General features: G+C 41.6%; 1 protein-coding gene across 1 annotated transcript in view; it reads right to left on the bottom strand.

Annotated features, from left to right (window-relative positions):
• The window catches only part of LOC311515878 (uncharacterized protein), a gene marked incomplete at its 3' end in the record, with an annotated part of 232,334 nt that overhangs the window by 171,162 nt on the left and 40,408 nt on the right, over positions 1-20,764 (bottom strand). Inside the window, exon 4 of the mRNA XM_084619327.1 lies at positions 19,957-20,089. Coding sequence (XP_084475453.1) covers positions 19,957-20,089 — 133 coding nt within the window. The remainder of the gene's footprint in view (positions 1-19,956; positions 20,090-20,764) is intronic.

Genomic DNA, 20,764 nt, shown 5'->3' with positions numbered 1-20,764 from the left:
TCCCTACATCTCAACCATTTTTTAGGTAACAAATCTGAGGAATGCTATATGTGAAGTTATAAACATAAGCTGAGATCATGACTAATGACAAAGTTACACTTGAGCTTATGTCGGCAAAAATTTTGTCGCTCAGGTGTGTGAAAAAACACTCCCCCTCAGTGACATAAGTTTTGCTGCTGACATAGCTACCACCGCTAATTGAGTTGGTTTTATTATGGTCGATGGGAGAGCTCTCTCCCGTTGGCATAATGTGGATATATGAGCGATCTTACATTGGCACTGCTGTATTGTTACAGCTCTGCCACTGTAAACTTGTAAGTGTAGACATGGCCTAAAAATAGGTTTTCCAGAGAAGTCTGGGGAGTGCCCAAAGCAGTTCCTCAGAGGCAAAGGGCAAGGTGACACCTCAGCCAGGTGTAAACAAGGCTGATAGACCTGCTAAGTGGCCATTCTTTGGCAGGAAAGGGGGTGGGGTGGGAAAATCTACATTTTAGCAAAGAAACAGCACTGAGTTCCCTTCCACACAAACTGCCTGTCGCCTTGCTTCAAGCTTCTCAATGCTTCTCAAAAGGGGGACAAGACTATAAAAACAAGAGGCAGACAACCCAAGGCACCTGTCCTCTCTCTGCCCATTGATTCATTTCACCAGAAGGGACAAAGAAAAGCAGCTACTGAATTGAAGAAGGGGTCCTAACCTAAGAAGATTGGTCAGTAAGGCTAGTAAAAGCATGTGGTGAGAAAACCTTGTTTTGAATTTAACATAGCTTGTTAAATTAGGCACCAGTTGCTTTTTATTTTTATTTGTCTTGTAATCATTTCTGACTTTTATGCCTCATTACTTGTACTCACTTAAAATGTCTCTCTTTGTAGTTAATAAACACATTTTATTGTTTTATTTAATCCAGTGTGTTTGAATTGAAGTGTCTGGGAAACTCCATCTGGGGTGGCAAATTATGTGCATATTATTTCTATTAAAGCAACAACAGACTTTATCTAACTTTTATTGTCTGGGAGAGGACTGGACAATACAGGACATACATTTCTGTGGGGAAATCTAGGACTAGGGGGTCTGTTTGGGTCACCCTGAAATATAACCCAGGCTGGTAAGAGCCAAAGTGTGGCTGGCTGGCTGGCTGAAGCACACACAGAGACATACCTGGGAGTGACTTGCATGCTGGAGGCTATTTATGAGCAGTCCATACGGGAGGCTACAGCAATAAAACAGTATAAAGGGCATCTCAGGTTAGAGGGCAGGGGTGACACAGCTACTCACTCTGGATTGCACCCTGAGTATGTCACAAATGCACCTTGGAAAACATAAGCCCACCTATACTTACAAAATGATAGGGTCTAATTAGTTGTTACCACTCACAAAAGAGAGCTTGGAGTCATTGTGGATAGTTCTCTGAAAACATCTGCTCAATCTACAACAGTAGTCCAAAAGGTTAACACAATGTTAGGACCCAAGATAATATAACATAAAATATCATAATGCCACTATATAAAACCATGGTATGCCCACACCTTGAATACTGTGCAGTTCTGGTCACCCCATGTCAAAAAAGATACATTAGATTTGAAAAGGGTATGGGGGCGGGGGAGGGGAGAGAAGACTGGGGTATGGAACGGCTTCCATACAAGGAGAGATTAAAAAGTCAGGGGTTGTTAGTTTAGAAAAGAGATGACTAAGCGGGGATATGACAGAAACCTATAAAATCAGGAATGGTATGGAAAGAGTGAATAGAGAAGTGTTATTGATCCCTTTATGTAACACAAGAACTAGGGGTCACCTGATTAAATTAATAGGCAGCAGGTTTAAAACAATCAAAACAAAGTATTCTTCACACAACAGACAGTCAATCCATTGCCATGGGATGTTGTGAAGGACCAAAGTATAAATGGGTTAAAAAAAGAATTAGATACATTCACAGAGGATAGGTCCATCAATAATTATTAGCAAAGATGGTCAGGGATGCAACCCCATGCTTTGGGTGTTCCTAAACCTCCAGAAGTCCCCTTCTCTCTTGGCTGTTTCACTCCCTCCCCAACCCCCTACTTTTGCTCAATTAAAAACAACGAAAAAGCAAGGGAAAAGGAAAAAGACTCCAAATTTGAAAAAAAATATCCACGAAAAATGAAACAAGAGAAAATTTCATATCAAATGTAAACTTTTTCTAAATTTTTCACATGCACCCTTCTCCCCATTTTTGACCAACTGTACAACACCATCATTATCAAATTCCATGTATGATCAAAAAGGGTACATTTGAGTTCATGATTATGTGAGTCAAACAAGTAACATTTTGGTCAAGATCTCAGATCACACTTTCAGTTTTTGTGGAAAGAAACAGTGGGTCAGAATCCTGAGAGATACTGAGCATCTGGAAACTGCACTGAAAACAATGGGAGCTGCAGTCAATCAGTACCTCTAAGGATCTGGCTCATTGTCTTTTATGTGCTTGGATTCAAGCCACCGTTTCCACATTCATTTAAATCATCTCCATTATTGCAAGTGAAGCACATCCTACAAAAAGAGTCTGGCTTTAAGTTAGAATGCTAGATATCTTGCTATTTATGTAATTCCACTGGCTCATGAGTATCATGATGTTTATAAGGTAGATATTCGTGTATTAGGCACAATAGGTTGTTTAAATATTCTTAGTTGCCCATTGACTACCCACTACAATTTGCATTTTTACATGGAATAATTGTCCTAAAGTCTACATTCCATTCTAATTACATTAGGCATGAATTCGATATTGGGAACAAAACTCGCAGAATATACACATCCACCTGCATTCAGAGATTGGGTATCCCAGCAAATAATCTTTTGAGTAGAACAACCCTTATATGTCATGCTAACATAGCTTGAAGCAGTGGCAGCAGATAATACCATTTCATTAGCAGCATAATAGCTAACAATTCCAAAACTATTCCTACTGTCCACAAAAATGCATTTTACAAGTAATGTAGTTTTTCAGAAAGGCATATTACACAACTACTAAAATAAATTTAGCGTCTGTATCCGTTTTATAAAGTCAGCAATGGTACATGACCATATGTTGTCCTTATCTCAGGGCTTATGGATCATTGTGCTATTAGACCTAAAACTACAGCCTTGAATTAAACTGATTGAAAACATTCTTTCATGACACCTCCTACAGTTTATGCTCTGGCCAAGTGTCCAGCTTTAATTTTTATCAGTGTATCAGGGATCAAAATAGTAATTAAAAGCACAAGGGCATCACTGAACAAGCCACAGAAAATTATGTAGAGGACTAGATAGTTATATGCCAACATTAAGAATCATAACAATATAAAGAAACATAAAAAGGAATTTTTAATTGATAGGCACATTATCGCAGTTCTCTGAAGGAAATCAGTGCAACCCAGCATGAAACATATGAGTTTTACAAACATCATTTCATTTTTTTTTATTACCTAGAGCATTAGGATATACTTCCTTGACTCTGTAATAATTGTTTGCAGTTAATTACAAATGAAACAGAAGTGCTGGTAATATTAGACTTGCACCCTGCATAAAGCTAGAAATTACTGCTATTACTCTTATTTGCTGAGAATATTGGGTCATAGATGCTAATTAGCAGTTCACAGCCCCCTACAGGAAAAAAATCATTATTATGAAAATCTGTCTTGGTAGCCAAAGACACCATTCATGTCACTGTGAACATTTCTGTCAGAGCAATAATACGGTATGACAAAACTTAAGATTTATTTTTATGTGAAGAAAATGATGAAGGTTAAAAATATAACATGCTAATCTCAAAATTAATTGCCATATCCAGGAAAGAGATACTGGTCTGTTTCATTTTGCTAAAAGCTTACAGTATATGGGCTAGCAAATATTTATTAATTGAATACATTATCAGCATTTATTTTAAAAATACAGAAAATGAAAGAAAAACCTTCAAATAGTAAAAAAAAAAAATTAAGGACAAAAGAGACATCATTTGGAAAGGGAAATGAATGCTGCAAGTCTGTGCACCCTGAGCAGAGACTACACTTTATTATTAATCCATGTTTTCTTTGCACATATTTTTGTTTTAATGTAGGATCTGATTCAGACAAAAAGGTAACAATGGTTTTTACACAAGTTTTCTGCAGAGTTTATTCCAAAGATATGGTGCACAGAGCAAGTGATAGTGCGATTTATTAAACCCCTTTCTTCATAGCATATGCAATCACCTCTGCATGCTTAGGGGAATAAACAGAGTGAACAGAAGAGCAGAGTATTGTAATGCCAGTTTGAATTCTGCGTCTTCACTAAAAAAGAAAAGTAACCAAAAAATGTAAATGATACATCTGGTTTCTAAGTAAATGCTGCTCAAGAATGGTTCTAGGTCACTTTCTTTCTGTCTATTGGGTCTATTCAAGTATTTGTTGTTATATTCAGTTAAACAAAATGCCACAGGAAAAGCAGGGATTTGTGACCATGTTGAGACCAAGACAGAGGACACACATATGCTCAGCATCACAGGATATGAATTTTGCTATTCTTGGTTTAAGAATATAGTAGTTACTCAAACAGGTATTTTAGACATGCAGAGTCAAATTCTGCTCCCCTCTACACTAGTGAAACCCTGAGTGACACCGTTGACTTTGGTAGAGGCACTTGGCTTTACACCTATGTAAATAACAGCAGAATTTGGCTGCAAGATTTTAAATTACTAATTATGTTTGGCTAATAAAAATAGCTTTCACTCATCATGAAGGATGAGAGTAGCAAAAATTACACAACACAATAATAGATTTGGAGCTCCACTCTCCCAGAATAAAAGAAAAGAAAAATATCTACCCTATCAATTTGAGAACAAAACTGGTTGAGAAGCACTTTGTTAGAGAAATCTTACAACAAGTGCCCCTTCGCCACCTGCCCCAGCACCATCCTAATCTCTGAAATTCTGGCACAAGGCCTGGAAGAGTATATAAAAAAACAAAACACTTACAGTTTAGTAGTTCATAACTGACTTTTTACTGAAAGTTTTAAATGGAAGTTATGTTTGAGCAGATGTAGCAAATGTGCTAGGAGAGTATATAGAGGTGTCTAGGACAGAACACGACTCCTTGTAGAGAGAGGTTTTTTTGTATTTTTCCACAAGGATATTTTTCTGATGTTATTTTCATAGGATAAGGCTCCTTCCCTGGCCCCCAAAGTGTCTCTGCTGCGTTGGTATAACCCTGTTCTACCATCCTATTCTAGCTACTAGCTTCAATCCAGGCAATCCAGGCTATTGCTTAGATAATGCAGCAGCGCAATGAATTAACAAGATGAATTGCAAGGTATAGTATAGCAGGGCTCTGCGAAACAATTAAACTCTGGAGACAAGAATGAATTTTTATATTCCTATATTTTAGAGGTCTGAATCCTGTAAGTCTTTACTCATATGACTAGCCTGCATTTAGATCAGTGGGCATGTGCAATATCAGGCCTTACATTACTACAAACGGCATTTTCCCCCCAGCTAGCCAAGGTCAACTACTAATCTAATCCAGCCAATGTAAAACTAAGTTATGGCTAGATTGTGCCTTTAGTCATAGCCCTCAGTGAGTGACAGTGTATAAATTGCACCACTCCAGAAGGCCCTGCAGGCACTATGTGTTACAGACATCACTCTGAAGCATAGTTCTTCCAGGGCTCCCCGGTTGCACATGGGAGGGTGGCAGTAATCCACTGTAGCCTTTGACTGATCACAGTGTACTCTCCACCAATCCTTACATTCAGACAGCTCTGTGGACTACTGGCTCATAAAGGGCATGTGTGTGCTGGGGGAGAGGAGAGGAGTTGGGACCCTCGCTCTACCCTTCCTAGCCCACTTGCTCACACAGGAGAGTAACAGGGACGTAGATCCTGGTCTTCTCTCAGCACCCAGGGCATGGTGAAGGCAACTCTTATGTGTTTGCAGGTGGGTTGGGGCCCTACTTCTTCCTGCTCCTCTGTGTGGTGGTGTAAGTCCCAGCAACAGTCAATCCCTTAATGAAGGGTAGAATCAAATGGAGCTTTTTTGGCCAATATGAGAAAGGTCTGAAGGACACTGCAACCCCTTGTTTCAGGTAACTGTTAGTTCAGGGAGTGAGCTATTCAGCTCTCATTCGCTTAGGTTCTTTGAACTGCCACGTACTAAAGTACACTTTTCAAGAATGGTACTTCCCAGGAGAGGAGTCTGATTGACAGTCATCAGAACTTCACATGAATGCGCTTCCCCCCGCCCCGGATAGGTTGGACTACACTAAGAACATTTCTTTTTCTCTAATGGTGTTGCCAAGGATGTCAATTTTCAGAGTAGCAGCTGTGTTAGTCTGTATCCGCAAAAAGAAAAGGAGTACTTGTGGCACCTTAGAGACTAACAAATTTATTTGAGCATAAGCTTTTGGGAGCTACAGCTCACTTCATTGGATGCATTCAGTGGAAAATACAGTGGGGAGATTTATATACATAGAGAACATGAAACAATGGGTCTTATCATACACAGTGGAATGAGAGTGATCACGTAAGGTGAGCTATTACCGGCAGGAGAGAAAAAAACAAACATTTGTAGTGATGATCAAGGTGGGCCATTTCCAGCAGTTGACAAGAACATCTGAGGAACTGTGCTGGGGTGGGGGGAATAAACATGGGGAAATAGTTTTACTTTGTGCAATGACCCATCCACTCCCAGTCTCTATTCAAGCCTAAGTTAATTGTATCCAGTTTGCAAATTAATTCCAATTCAGCAGTCTCTCGTTGGAGTCTGTTTTTGAAGTTTTTTTGTTGAAGAATTGCAACTTTTTGGTCTGTAATCGAGTGACCAAAGAGATTGAAGTATTCTCCGACTGGTTTTTGAATGTTATAATTCTTGACGTCTGATTTGTGTCCATTTATTCTTTTACGTAGAGACTGTCCAGTTTGGCCAATGTACATGGCAGAGGGCATTGCTGGCACATGATGGCATATATCACACTGGTAGATGTGCAGCTGAACGAGCCTCTGATAGTGTGGCTGATGTGATTAGGCCCTATGATAGTGTCCCCTGAATAGATATGTGGGCACAGTTGGAAATGGGCTTTGTTGAAAGGATAGGTTCCTGGGTTAGTGGTTCTGTTGTGTGGTTGCTGGTGAGTATTTGCTTCAGGTGGGGGGACTGCCCGTAAGTAAGGACTGGCCTGTCTCCCAAGATCTGTGAGAGTGATGGGTCGTCCTTCAGGATAGGTTGTAGATCCTTGATGATGCATTGGAGAGGTTTTAGTTGGGGGCTGAAGGTGATGACTAGTGGCGTTCTGTTATTTTCTTTGTTGGGCCTGTCCCGTAGTAGGTGACTTCTGGGTACTCTTCTGGCTCTGTCAATCTGTTTCTTCACTTCAGCAGGTGGGTATTGTAGTTGTAAGAATGCTTGATAGAGATCTTGTAGGTGTTTGTCTCTGTCTGAGGGGTTGGAGCAAATGCGGTTGTATCGTAGAGCTTGGCTGTAGACAATGGATCATGTGGTGTGGTCTGGATGAAAGCTAGAGGCATGTAGGTAGGCATAGCGGTCAGTAGCTTTCCGGTACAAGGTGGTGTTTATGTGACCATCAGTTATTAGCACCGTAGTGTCCAGGAAGTGGATCCCTTGTGTGGACTGGTCCAGGCTGAGGTTGATGGTGGGATGGAAATTGTTGAAAGCATGGTGGAGTTCCTCAAGGCTTCTTTTCCATGGGTCCAAATGATGAAGATGTCATCAAAAACCAGTCGGAGAACACTTCAATCTGTTTGGTCACTTGATTACAGACCTAAAAGTGGCAATTCTTCAGCAAAAAACCATCAGAAACAAGACTCCAAAGAGACTGCTGAATTGGAATTAATTTGCAAACTGGATACAATTAACTTAAGCTTGAATAGAGACTGGGAGTGGATGGGTCATTACACAAAGTAGAACTATTTCCCCATGTTTATTCCCCCCACCCCAGCACGGTTCCTCAGACGTTCTTGTCAACTGCTGGAAATGGCCCACCTTGATCATCACTACAAATGTTTGTTTTTTTTTTCTCTCCTGCTGGTAATAGCTCACCTTACGTGATCACTCTCGTTACTCTGTATATGATAAGACCCCTTGTTTCATGTTCTCTATGTATATAAATCTCCCGACTGTATTTTCCACTGAATGCATCCGATGAAGTGAGCGTTAGCTCCCGAAAGCTTATGCTCAAATAAATTTGCTAGTCTGTAAGGTGCCACAAGCACTTCTTTTCTTTTTAAGGATGTCAGTGTTAGACCACATAGGAATTGCCAGACTGGCTTAAACCAGTTTCCTAGAGTGGCCAGCAACAAAAGCTTTCAGAGCACGGATAGCAGGTACCATAGGCCAGGGCGAAACAGCTGAGCATGGCCCCACCCACGCTCCACCCCTAGGCTCCCTCCTGGCTGCTTCCAGTTCTGCTCTTTCATGGTCCAGGCTGGGGTTAGGGTGGGCTGGCCTGCTGCCGGGACGGGGGATGGCTGGGGCCAGTGCTCACAAGGCCTGGGGCTGGGGCTGCACCATCTGGTTTTCCAGGGCTGGGGAAACTCGGATGGCCCGGGGGGCTGGCGGCCACGGTGGGGTTGCTCTGGGCTCCGGTGGGGGGTTGGGGGGGTAGTTGAGGAGCAGAAGGGGAGGGGCCTGGGGCTAGCCTCCCACAATGGCCAGTTCACCCAGCTCCCATGTTTCAGAGGAAGCACACCCACATGCACACAAAATCTAATGTTACAATTTAGCACTAGTACAAGAGGGTGGGGATAATCTTAATTTTTCCCAGTATAGATGTACCCCAAAAGTATTACTGTGCATATACTATTGTTAAATATTGTTACTATTTATTCACTTAGTATCAGACAGGGATTCCACTCAAGCCCCTTGACTTGGCAGTCCATGTCAAATCCACTACATACCTGTGTTGATCAGGCAAGGTCCTTATTCTTGCTGGGACTCTGTTCTTCCATCAGTAAAATACAGCTAATAAAAACATCTTGAATTTTCACCTGCACATCTCTTTACAAAGTTGTAATGGCATTACAACTAATGTCATTTTACAGATCATATAACTAAACCCAGATTACAATCCATGTGTCTGAAAGCCTCTCTAGTCTACAGACAAAAATATGGATCTAACACATCAGAGATTAGAACTGTGTTCATATCCCTGCCCCTAATTTCCTATGGGTCTGTCAACTCTGGGGTCCTTAGCTTGAGTTAATTGATTGCCATGTCACTCAAAGTACCTAACATTTTTGTACATGCTGGTCTGGACCACCCCAGCACAAAAACATCTGTGGAGTCTCCATAGTAGTGTGTACAAATGTGCTAGTTACTTCAAATTAGTTAATCAATCAACTAGAGTTTAAAAAAAAAAAAAAAAAAACCCTAATGTAGACAGACCCTATGAGAACTTGGGCAAGTCACTTTACAAAACCATTTTACATTGTACAAATGCACAGTTAAGGTCATCCAAACAACCCTTCACCTCCCCTGCCCCACTTTTTTCCATCCCCAATAGCACCGCTCTGAAGACAAGCATGAACTCTGAGAAACTTTGTTATGCAACAGGTTTCTTTCATTAGCTACTATAAAAATGTTATCATTTTAATCTTAATGAACCTGTGTGATGGATGAATATAGCTGGCTCAGCGCTTCTGTTTGTTCGAAGGAGGAATTATGGGTCAAACATAACGTTGTTTGGGTTTTTGGAAATGTAAAACTTTAAAAGTGACCTGAAGAGGGGAAATTGGGTCTCGAACTCCTTGTTTCTTTGTGATGTATATAGAAGGGTTGAAAAGTTTGCTCAAAAAGCAAGGGAGGGTTTTCTGCTGGTCTTTTTTTTTTTTTAGTACATTAAAAATTCAGATAATCTACCCTGAAAGATTAGACATCCCCTGACAACTGGTGAAATCGTCATGTCAACGAGAAATCTGAACAACCGAGAGAACAGAATGTGTAGTCATACTGTTTCAGACTTGTTTTTATTAGCACTTATTTAACTTCTATACCAAATAAACTCTGATGAGAAAGGATGTCTTAATTAAAGAGTCACCCTTTTGAGAACTCCAAATAAACATCTGAAATTCCCCAAGGAAGTTCTTTCATAAGCAAAAGGTTAATTACATTTCAGTGGGTACCTCTGGTTAGAAGGCTATTTTTTCTGCTGCTCAGTTACAATAAGAGTAAATTAAAGGTTTTCAGGATTTCAGGGTTTTGATTGATGTGTCCATTAATTCACTTTTTCAAACTGAGGTGGAATAAGGTTTTAAATATTTTATTAATCATTTGTGTTTTTCTTGAAGTTCTCCTTTATTATTTTGATTTACTGAATTGGGTGGTTGTGAATGGTCCTGATTGTTGTGGGGTCCTGGCACCCATAGAACTCCCTGCTAGCCAACGATAGCACTGCCGGACTCATTTTCCCTCCTCAGGGTGGATCTGCTCAGCTTTCCAGATACCCATCTGTTCTGGAGATGTAGCTTTGCCCTTACAAACTTAACCCCTTCAGTGTTAGCAAAAAGTCCACCTAAAAATTCCCAACTTTTCCGAGCCCTGATCCGAAGACACTTTCCCTGCTCTGGTATAGAGTACTGGGCCCCCAGGCTGGTTCTCCCGGAACACCCACACTCCTGAGTGACATAGTTATACCATTCTAACTCCTAGTGCAGACAGCAGTATGTCAATGGGAGGACTTCTCCTGTTGGCATAGCTACCACCTCTCAGGGAGGTGGAATACCTATGCTGACAGGAGAAGCTCTCCCATTGGTGGTGTAGCATCCTCACTAAGCAGATCTCCTTTTGATGATGTTTATAGAAGGAAGCCCTACGTTTTGATTTCTTTTCTTTTAAAATAAGAAATTTCTTTTTATATTCTAATCATGTACATTACAAATGTCACCATTTACTGCAAAGCATTAACAAGGAACTTTATGTTTATTATTAAACAAGTGAAAATTTAACCCATCTAAGTCTAAGTCATACTGAAATGGAGATCTGTTACTGCCTGCCACCAGCCCAAACCCACATGCTGCACTTTCCTCGGAATCATGGTGAAAAAAGAAAGGCACCAGCATAAAATACTTTATCAGACACCAAACTTTTGGCAGAAAGTCAGAACTATCTTGTGGGAAAATGCATAACTCTTAGCTCTCACTCTCTCTTTTCCTGACACTGTACATCACCCTGTTCTACCTCCCTGATACTGCTAAGCTTCTATTTCATACACTTGCACAGGATAACAGACATGCATTACATTATTTCCCTTATGTTCTTTTTTGAAACCCAAGTCTATTAATTTGTTCTCCTTATGTCAGCCCCAGCTCAGTCTGCTGAAATCATTAAATAGGTCTATCTGCTAAGCGAAGCCATGTTTAGGCAAAAATTCTTCTTGAAGCAAAAATAAAGTACTTATGGCTGAATGATGTTTCCAACCATTAAAAAAAACAAGATAAAACAATTTTAAAAGGAAGATGATGTTAACCCACCTGAACAATCTAAAAGGAAACAAATCCTGGATTCTATTTTAACCTGAAGTATCATTTTTCTCCACAATGTGTGGAAGACGGGTCAGAGACTCAAGTTAGATTTACAGGTTTCACACAACTGCATAAGCAAGTACCAGTAAGGCAGCCTCTGTCTATGTCAGGACAGCAGTTACATTGCAACTGTGGAGGAATGGGAGTTTAGTACAAAGTCATTATCAGACACCTATTACAAATTCAATATGTGTTGCCCATAACATATGTAGGATTTCTCCTTCCTGTATATCATGTCCCAAAATACAATGCATTTCTGAGGCAGGGGTGAATTTAAAAGGAAATATTTTATTGAAAAACCGTTTTCCCGATATAGGTAAATGGCACGTAAAGTAGAAAACATTTTACAACCACCCATAAAAGCACACTTTAAAATGTTCTTAGGATTCAGATTTCATGCCAAGGAAATGAGATAGAATAGAATATCCCAAGCAGGAAGGTTGTCTGGTAGACACTATTCATCACTAGAATTTTTCATACGGCAGAAGAAGAAAACATTTTTTAAAAAGTTAAACACTCCCATCATCAAATCTGTAATACTACATATTGCTTGTGAAATAATCACAGTTAAGATAAATTTGCCAATGCATTATTTTCTGTCTTTCATAGCATGGTGAGGTATTATCTTGCAGCTAAATGTCTGACATTTCACGTCTTTTTTACAAAATGTCAAAGTTTTTTTTCCAAGAGATTTACATTAAGAGCCAGGTTCTGTCCCCCCATGTGCAAGTAAATTAGTAATACATAGAATAATTAATAGTAGTAGCCTTTTACTAAGCATACTATTAGTAGACAGGTTGCGTAGATTTCTATAGACAGAGAGTGGGTACACTTAAATAGCTTCTTCTGCACTTAGAAGCATTGCCATTGCTACCAGTATTCCCCATTATAAGTGCTAGGAATCGGTCTCAGACCTGCAGAATTTTTCAAAATAGAAGAAACTTTTTATTTTTGACCACTGTATTTAGTTTGGATCTGTTGATGCATAGGTTAACCCCGGAATATCAATCCAGTATGTTTTAATGGCAAATGTACATGCACTCATTACTTGATTTCCCACTCTCCCAAAGATCTGACTATCTTGAAGTGTTCAAGGATGTGTTCACTTGGCCACGTATCTCTCTGCTACTTGGCAGCGGCCATCACAAGGTACTTAGAGACTGGTAGCAAAACCCTCCTACACTCCATATCACCAGTGTAAAAGTTAACAACTCATTACTGCATGCAAACATTAACAACTGGTGAGTCTTATTCTGGAAACCTTGACAGATTGCACTTGTTCACTGCCTTGCAGGAATAATCCAAACTGTCAATACAACTGCTATTAGCATAACAATATAAAAAAACAATGTAAGAAACACCATGGACAAGCAGCCTGCTAAGAGCATGCTCCTTGGTTGTGCAAATCCCAGAAGGAGCAATGATCCTATTATTTTATCATAAAGATTAGAACAAGTAGTTCAAACAGGATAAGAGACAAAATATGAGTAAACCGCTCCACTTAAGAGTTGACTCACCCCTCTCCTCCTGAAACCTATGTAAGGCAAGAAATGGATTTATTCTCATACATAATGTCAGATAAATGGCTTTCTGTGCAGATCCACCTTAAATCCTTTCATTTTTTATTCCCTTAAAGCTTCACATCCCAGCTGGCATGCTCCAATCCTATAAATGTCTCAACATAATACACCATCATTGTTTGATGTATGGGCTTCCATTTAGAGCACCATGTCCAAAGAATATTTCTTCATGCTCGAACGACTCATCTATGAGGAGATTAATCTCTCTGGGGGAGAAATCTGGGTCTCTCCTATGGAAGCAAGTTGCTATGTGCACATTAACAGCAGCAGATCTCTCTGGAGTTCTTAATATTCAGGGAACTGCTCCGATCTGCTATAAACATCCTTTTGTCCTTCCCTCACTTAGTGTCATTCTCCATTATCATTTTCAGCGTGGAAATAAAAATGTAAAGCTACCCTTTAAAATAATATGATGAAGTGGCACCCACTGAGGGCACTAATTTTTAACTAGTAAGCCTGTCTGCCATTCTTTTTAAGGGTCTGTTTAAGCAGCCTTACCTATTATTTTTAGTGTACAGCCCCTGCCAAGTGGATGCAGTCAGCTGACTCACTGATGAGGTCATGGCTTTTTATTTAGCTCATCTTTCCCCTTGAAAGGGCTGAGGGTGGGGAGGATTAAATCCAGTACCCATGCTGATTGCCATCACCCTTAGCTCCTCCAACAAGGTACAAATTAAGGGGCTACCTCTGCTTTTACAGAGAAATCAAGGCAAAACATGTAGACATCCCTGGACTTGCAGAAGTTTCACTTTCTTGTTAGCCAGAAAGAGAATCCCAAGCTGAGCATGTATTCCAAAAAACAGAGCCTAAGTTCTCTTGCTCCTTTCTGTCAAGTAGTTTTAGAACCATGCTTTTATATTCACTCTGTGCAAGAATGAATAGCAATGAGAACAGAATTATAAATAGTTACTGATTAATTAACTCATCCTACAAGCAGCTATTAAAAGGACCAGACACCACATTCTTCCAAAAAGCAGAACAGCTCAAAGCACTTACGCTCAAAGTCACAAACAAATTTGTGGCTATTGTCTTCTTTTGAAACCTATCAGAAAACCAAGTCTTTATCAGACAGCTCTATCAAGCAATCTAAAGCTATTAATTAATGCACCAATGTTTTTGCTACAACATTTAATTTGCTCTCTAAATGGTGGTTATGATTTTAGCCCTTTGCTCCTTTTATTTTTGTCTGTGTGATATACATTACACTTGAGAGAATCCTCTGTCCATATGTCCACAAATTACAGTGGACATATGGCAGCACACAGAAAAACAGTCTTTTGTATTTTGCATACAGAAGTCTTCTTGACTGTTATAAAGGAGACATTACAGAGTCCCTGCATTTCTATTAACATTCAGTCCAGTTTGGATCTCATCTCTGATCTTTATCAACTGGCTTGATTTATTTTAATTGTAGGGCCACCCTATCAGGCTATAAGTAATTCGCAAATTGTTAAAGGTATCCTATTACTATTGCCTGTAACAGGTATAATTTAATGAGCTAATGATCAAGGAATGTCGGTCATTGTTACAGGAAAGGAGTATATGCTATTTTGTTTTTAAAGAACGTATTAATGCTAATTTTCCACTAGTTCTCAGTATATAATCAATAGGGTTGCAGGAAATATTAACAATCTTTAAAAATCTGTTAATGAAAAGTTTTCGAATTTCATTCTGAATTCACAAAAATGGTCTAATTTCACAAAAAAACCTGTAAAATCTGAAGGGTCCCACCCTCTCCCCTACCCTTCTTTGGGTTACTACTGGGACAGTAGATACCCTAGTTCAGGGGCAGACAACTGCACCCCAAACCCCCACCCACCCACCAAGAAGAGGCCGCGTGGGACCCATCATAATCATACCAGCAATTTGCCACAATATATTCTGATACACCACCAGTCATTCCTCAAAATTCTCATGAAAAGTGACATTTCTGGGTTTAAGAACAGGCTAGAACAGATTTCTTTTTCCTTGAAAGTGTTCCATATGGTTTTGCACACCAGTGATAAATCACCAATGAGCAAAGATCAAAGGTGTCAGAAGTTTTATTCAGATGGGTACCTGGATGATTAGATGCATATCCAAATGGGCATGCCTTTCTGGGAGCTTCTTTTTTCCTTAATGTTATTCTTAACATTTTCCATGCCATGCTTTTAAGAGAGAGTTTGTTCTCAATCTCCTGAGGAGTAGCGGGTGATAAAACCAGTCACGGATTCTTTTCTCAGATACACTCTTAGTAAGAAGAGTCACTCCACATGAACACAAATGTATGAGAGAGGAAAATTTGTTCCCATGTTCACAATTGCACAAAGAGTTCTTTTGTGTTCTTAAGAGATTATGGGCCAGATTATCTATTATGTCCAACTTCCATTAGGGATTCATCTATGGGCCAGCCCGAGGCGCAGGTTAGGGCAGCCGTATGCTGCTCTAAGACGTGCTAGCCATCAATAGGTCCCAAGAGATCACTAGCCAGCTGGGAATTGCTGGAGTGCATCATGCTTCTGCCCCCACACCCCTGCCTGCCCCAATACACAGCCTGCACTGGGAGGGAGATGCAGGAGACAGCTCTGCCAGAGGATCCCACACACCAGATGAGACCCCAGCAGGGAATTTGCAGTTAATCTGCGCTCCATTGGTGTTTCCTAAATGGCACAGAACAAGCAGAACATCTCCTGTGAGCCTAAACTGTCTTCCAAGGAAATCAATGATGAAACTCTTACTGACTTCATTTGGAGCTAATATTGTCAAGTGCAAAAAATATATTTATGATTATAAAATCAAAAGGAAAGCAGTACTATTGGGCACTTAACAGGGTCATTTTTCTATGAAGGCTTATATATAAATTCAGACAGGAAAAAAAGAAATGGGATAGACTTCTAATTCTGGAGCTGTGAACAAGACGCAGTAAAGGGCCTAATTCTGCTCCAAGTTATGCTGTGTGAATCAGGAGTAGCCCCATGGACATCAATGAGTTACACCAGTGCAAAGATGGTGTGAGGGAGAAGATTCAGTCACACCAGTGGTTCCAGAGGCAGACAGACAGACAGCTGTACATGTCCCGCACTGTTGTTAATCTACTTGTAGAACATTTACTAACTCAGTTTCCTCAGAACATTTCTGAAGGTAAAGTAATAAATAAAACAAACACAAAAACAAAACAGAAGTATTCCCTAAATTGTTAAATAAAACATCCCAGGAAAGTGCAGCACTAATGGGTCTGAAAAACTAAGTAGCAACATCTTCTCAAGTGAACATGACATCATGTACATTGACTGGTTTAAAATTTTATGCGGTTACACACCACACATTTCAGATTAGAATAGTAACACGTCCTTCAGTTCTGTGCTTCCTTACACACAGCAGCTACAGGGCCCTGCTCCATTCCCTGTATTTATTAACACACCATTTCTACCTTAATGCTTTCCAAGCCGATGACAAGGGATGGTTGCCAGGTAAAGTAAGCGAGGATTAAAGCTACATTTCATGTGCCCAGTAACAATAGTTACCTGGCAACAAGTATTCATTTTTTTCCTAAAACAGGTTATATATCCAAACTGTACATACTGAATTCATTTCCAAATTTAAATGTAAAAATATATAAACTCTGACTTCAGAACTGGAGTCCAAATGGTTTTACCACAATGGTCTGGTATGGGGAGATGATCTATTTTATAGCCTGGGATGACACAGTTACAAAGGCATTGGGGTGGGCTTTTGGGACAACACAGGAGTGCTTCTCCTGTAAAGGGAGGAAGCAGCTCTGCTTTCACCCACACCTACCTTGGGACAGCGTGACACACACCTTGGGGCTTGTGATCAAAAGAAATTTCTAACAAGGCAAAGCTCAATGACATAAAAACTCACTAATATTCCATGCAGCTATACTTGCTGGCACACAATTTGATCACAAGTCCCAAGGTGTGAGGGCATGTCAATGTCATTGAGCTTTGCCTTGTTTGAAATTTCTTTTGCAACTAATGAAATGTCTTTATATGGAAGAACCAAGGGGGAGGGCAAAAGAAACCATGGAGAGACCTTGCCTTCTCCAATTCCTACCTCAGGAACCCTAAGATCCTCGTCATATACCTGGGGAAAGAAGGTCAGGGGTAGGACTAGCAGAAAAGAACAATTCCACTTTGTGAAAAATTGAGATTTCAAAAGTTGTTTCCATTCCAATTCTAGATGAAAAAGATCTTCCTTTAGATTCTTTTTTTTTGTATGGAACAGCATCAGACACAGAGGGGCAGCAACACCGTAGGCACAGGAAAGTGTTGCCTTTCCAAACAACCTGACTTCCCCCCACCCATGCTCCACACCCCATCCTGTCTGCCGTTCCCTAGGGGAGGCAGGCTGGGGGCTGTGGTGCACCCCCCGGGGCCGTGCCGCACCATGCCACCAGTCCTTCCAGCCCTGGGCCACTCCAGCCGAACCACCTGTCCAGAGCTGGGGACGCTTTGGCCGAGCAGCCTGCCCAGTGCTGAGGCTGGCAGCTTGGCCAGGGGATGCCTTCACGGATGGGGGGCATGCTGGCTGGGGGTTGGTCCCGGCGGTGCGGCCCAGGGCCATGCTGCCCGGCTCTCTGGCGCTCCAGGGCCACTAGCCTGGAACACGGGCCAGCAGCCACAGTGGGGAGGGCTGGGGGTGCTGGGCAGGGGCCAACATCTACAGTGGGGACTGTAGGTGGAGGGTGCGGAAGGGGCAGGGCCTTAGGCGGAAGTGGGGGGCTGGGGGCTAGCCTTCCCCAAGCCAGGGGTTCACCCCACCGCCCACGCACAAAGAGCTCAAAGTGGGCAGGAGAGGTCCGGCTCATCCCCGAGCCTAGGTTTAGAGCTGGAGCTCTTCCTCTGACCGCTGGGATTTAAAAAAAAAAAAAGAGTCCAACTACCTAGCTGGCATTTTTACCATTTCTCTCAGCACTAGGGCTGAGAGTAGGGGAGGGGGCAGGTGGGAAGCAGTGGGACATGCAGTGGTAACGGAGCCGGGGTCATATCACTAGAATGATAACTGAAAAGAGTTAAAATTAAAAAAAAAAAAGAAAAAAAAGAATTGTAAATGACCCAGCAGTCAGTTTGGGATAACTTATTACCTCAGTCCTACGAGCTACCAATGATGAGCCCTGCATTTTTACATGCATGTGTTTAAAAACATGCCCTTTCATAGAAGTATAGTAAAGAGATTATTTCATTATAGGGCCTGCACTAAAGCAGCTGTCTATAGAATATTTCAGTTGCCTGCATCCTATCACCCAGGGTGCAGCCAGACCACGTGTTCAGCACAGCATATTAGATAAGTTCATGGAGGATAGGTCCATCAATGGTGTGACGAAGTGGGACTGTTCTTAATGTTTCCTCTGAATACTGTAGGGGTGCCTCAGTTTCCCTTATGCATTTCTTTCAAGTCTCTAGGTGGTGGGATAAGGGCGTGTAATAGTTGTAGAGCAAAGGGCCAGTGTACATAATTGGCTGACACTCTGTCTCCTGGCAACTGATGGCCTGGGCCCTTCCCCCCTGCAAGGTGATAGCTAAAGGTGTTGGAGAACCAAGGATTAGGTAACCTCCTGGCCCGGGAAAGGGACAAAGCCCAGAGGAGGAGGGGGTGGAGAGTGAGCCAGTTGGGGGCTGGCTGGGGACGTGGAGTTAAGTGCAGATGTGGTGGTCTGGCTCACTGCCCCCCATAATGGACCTGGCTGAGGGGTTCTGTTCTCTCTACCTACAAGCTCTGTTTTAGACCGTGTTCCTGTCATCTAATAAACCTCTGTTTTACTGGCTGGCTAAGATTCATGTCTGACTGCGGAGTTGGGGTGCAAGACCCTCTGGCTTCCCCAGGACCCTGCCTGGGCAGACTCGCTGTGGGAAGCACATGGAGGGGCAGAGGATGCTGAATGCTCCAAGGTCAGATCCAGGAAGGCAGAAGCCGTGTGAGCTTCTTGACCTGAAGATAGAGAGGAGACTTCACCAGAGTCCTGACTGGCTTCGTAGGGAGCAGTTCCAGAGCATTGCCCAGGGACTCTGTGACAAATGGCTATTAGCCAGATGGGCAGGGATGGTGTCCCTAGCCTCTGTTTGCCAGAAGCTGGGAATGGGAGACAGGGGATGGATCACTTGATGATTACCTGTTCTGTTCATTCCCTTTGGGGCACCTGGCATTGGCCACTGTCGGAAGACAGGATACTGGACTATATGGACCTTTAGTCTGACGCAGTATGGCCATTCTTATGTTCTTATAACTAAGTGTGCAGGTCAGATTCAGATTAGTTTTTACCACATGTTACAGAAATAAGAAGGGATCCTGGTTGAGGACAAAGCTGGAAGATCTGTCCAACTCTGCTGTGACCAATATTTATTGTATTATTAACTGATCATCATAACACACCAGTGTTTAGATACGGGAGGGGAGAGGGGGGATGAAATGATCTAAAAAAAAAAATGAAAATAGATGGATTAGAAAATCCTTCCTGTAGCAGACTGATTAGGACCTATGTGCTGCAAAGATCCCTAGTGTTTTGGATTTTATGGCGGGAAACAGGCAGTCTCATCTGCTGACATCATAAAAAGTGTGTGTGTGTGTATGTATATATACATGCATGTGTGCACATGTGCTAACTGAAACAAACACTCTCCCTTCAGGCCCAGACTCTCCTCTCTTTTTTCCACATATCCACTTTAAGTCACACACAACCTAAACTGGCTCTCTGTTCTGTTTCTGGACCATCCCCCTCATCTGTATAAGGGAAGATAGGGACTCACAGTGGTATGCCCAGTAGTAGGCAAACCATTTACATCCCCTCCCAGTTGGACTGTTTCTAGATAAATCTGCACCTGCTAGCTCCTCACCCTGGTGGGTAGATGCTTTCCTTACCTTGGCTTCCATTCTTCCTTTCTTTCCTTTCATCATTTGCTACGAATTTTGTGGAGGTTTCCAACTTGCACTCATCTCCGCATTCGCTGATGCTCGATCCAATGCTAGGGCAGCCATTCCTGTTCTGTCCTCCCTGAAACAGAGAAGTAAAATTTCTGGTGTGATGTTTTCTCTATTTTTTTATCTTCTCATTACCGTTATGCTTCTGTTCCCCTCACCGTATATTCATTGATCCAGTTCCATGTCTTCCTTTTGCCTCTTTCCTGTTGTCTCTCTTCTTTATTGCCCTCACTCCTCCATTTGTTTATTTTCCTCTTCCAGTTTCTCCACATTCTGTCTCCCATCTCCCTCTTGCTATATCCCTCACCTCTGTGTGTCTTTTTTTGTCTTTCTACCCACCCTCCTCAGCTGGTTTCCCCTCTCTGCTCTAAATATTATTATATACAATTTACAGATGGGTGGAGAGGCATAGCAAGTTTATGTAACCTACCCATCCCACAGTGAGTCATGGCAGACTGAAATGAGACTCAGAGTCCTACCTCAGCCTTTCCTGCTCTAACTACTAGACAACACTCCCCATTTGGGAATTTCAAGGTCTGGAAATTCGTAGTATAATGGATATAGCAAAATGTTCACCTCCATCCATCTAGGAGAAAAATCCCAGTGCATAGCTAGAATAGAAATCACAGGGCAGTGACCTCACAGCTGTGAACTGCAGCCTTTTAAAAAGTGTTTAAAGCAGTCTTTATGGTAGTAATTGTTTTTACAATATTTTCACTTTGAGAAAAACCCAGAGTAATTTTTACAA

Source organism: Lepidochelys olivacea (genome assembly GCF_965140295.1).
Source record: "Lepidochelys olivacea isolate rLepOli2 genome assembly, chromosome: 2".
In the NCBI taxonomy this organism is placed as follows: Eukaryota; Metazoa; Chordata; order Testudines; family Cheloniidae; genus Lepidochelys; species Lepidochelys olivacea.
This window is presented reverse-complemented; position numbering and strand designations above follow the sequence as displayed.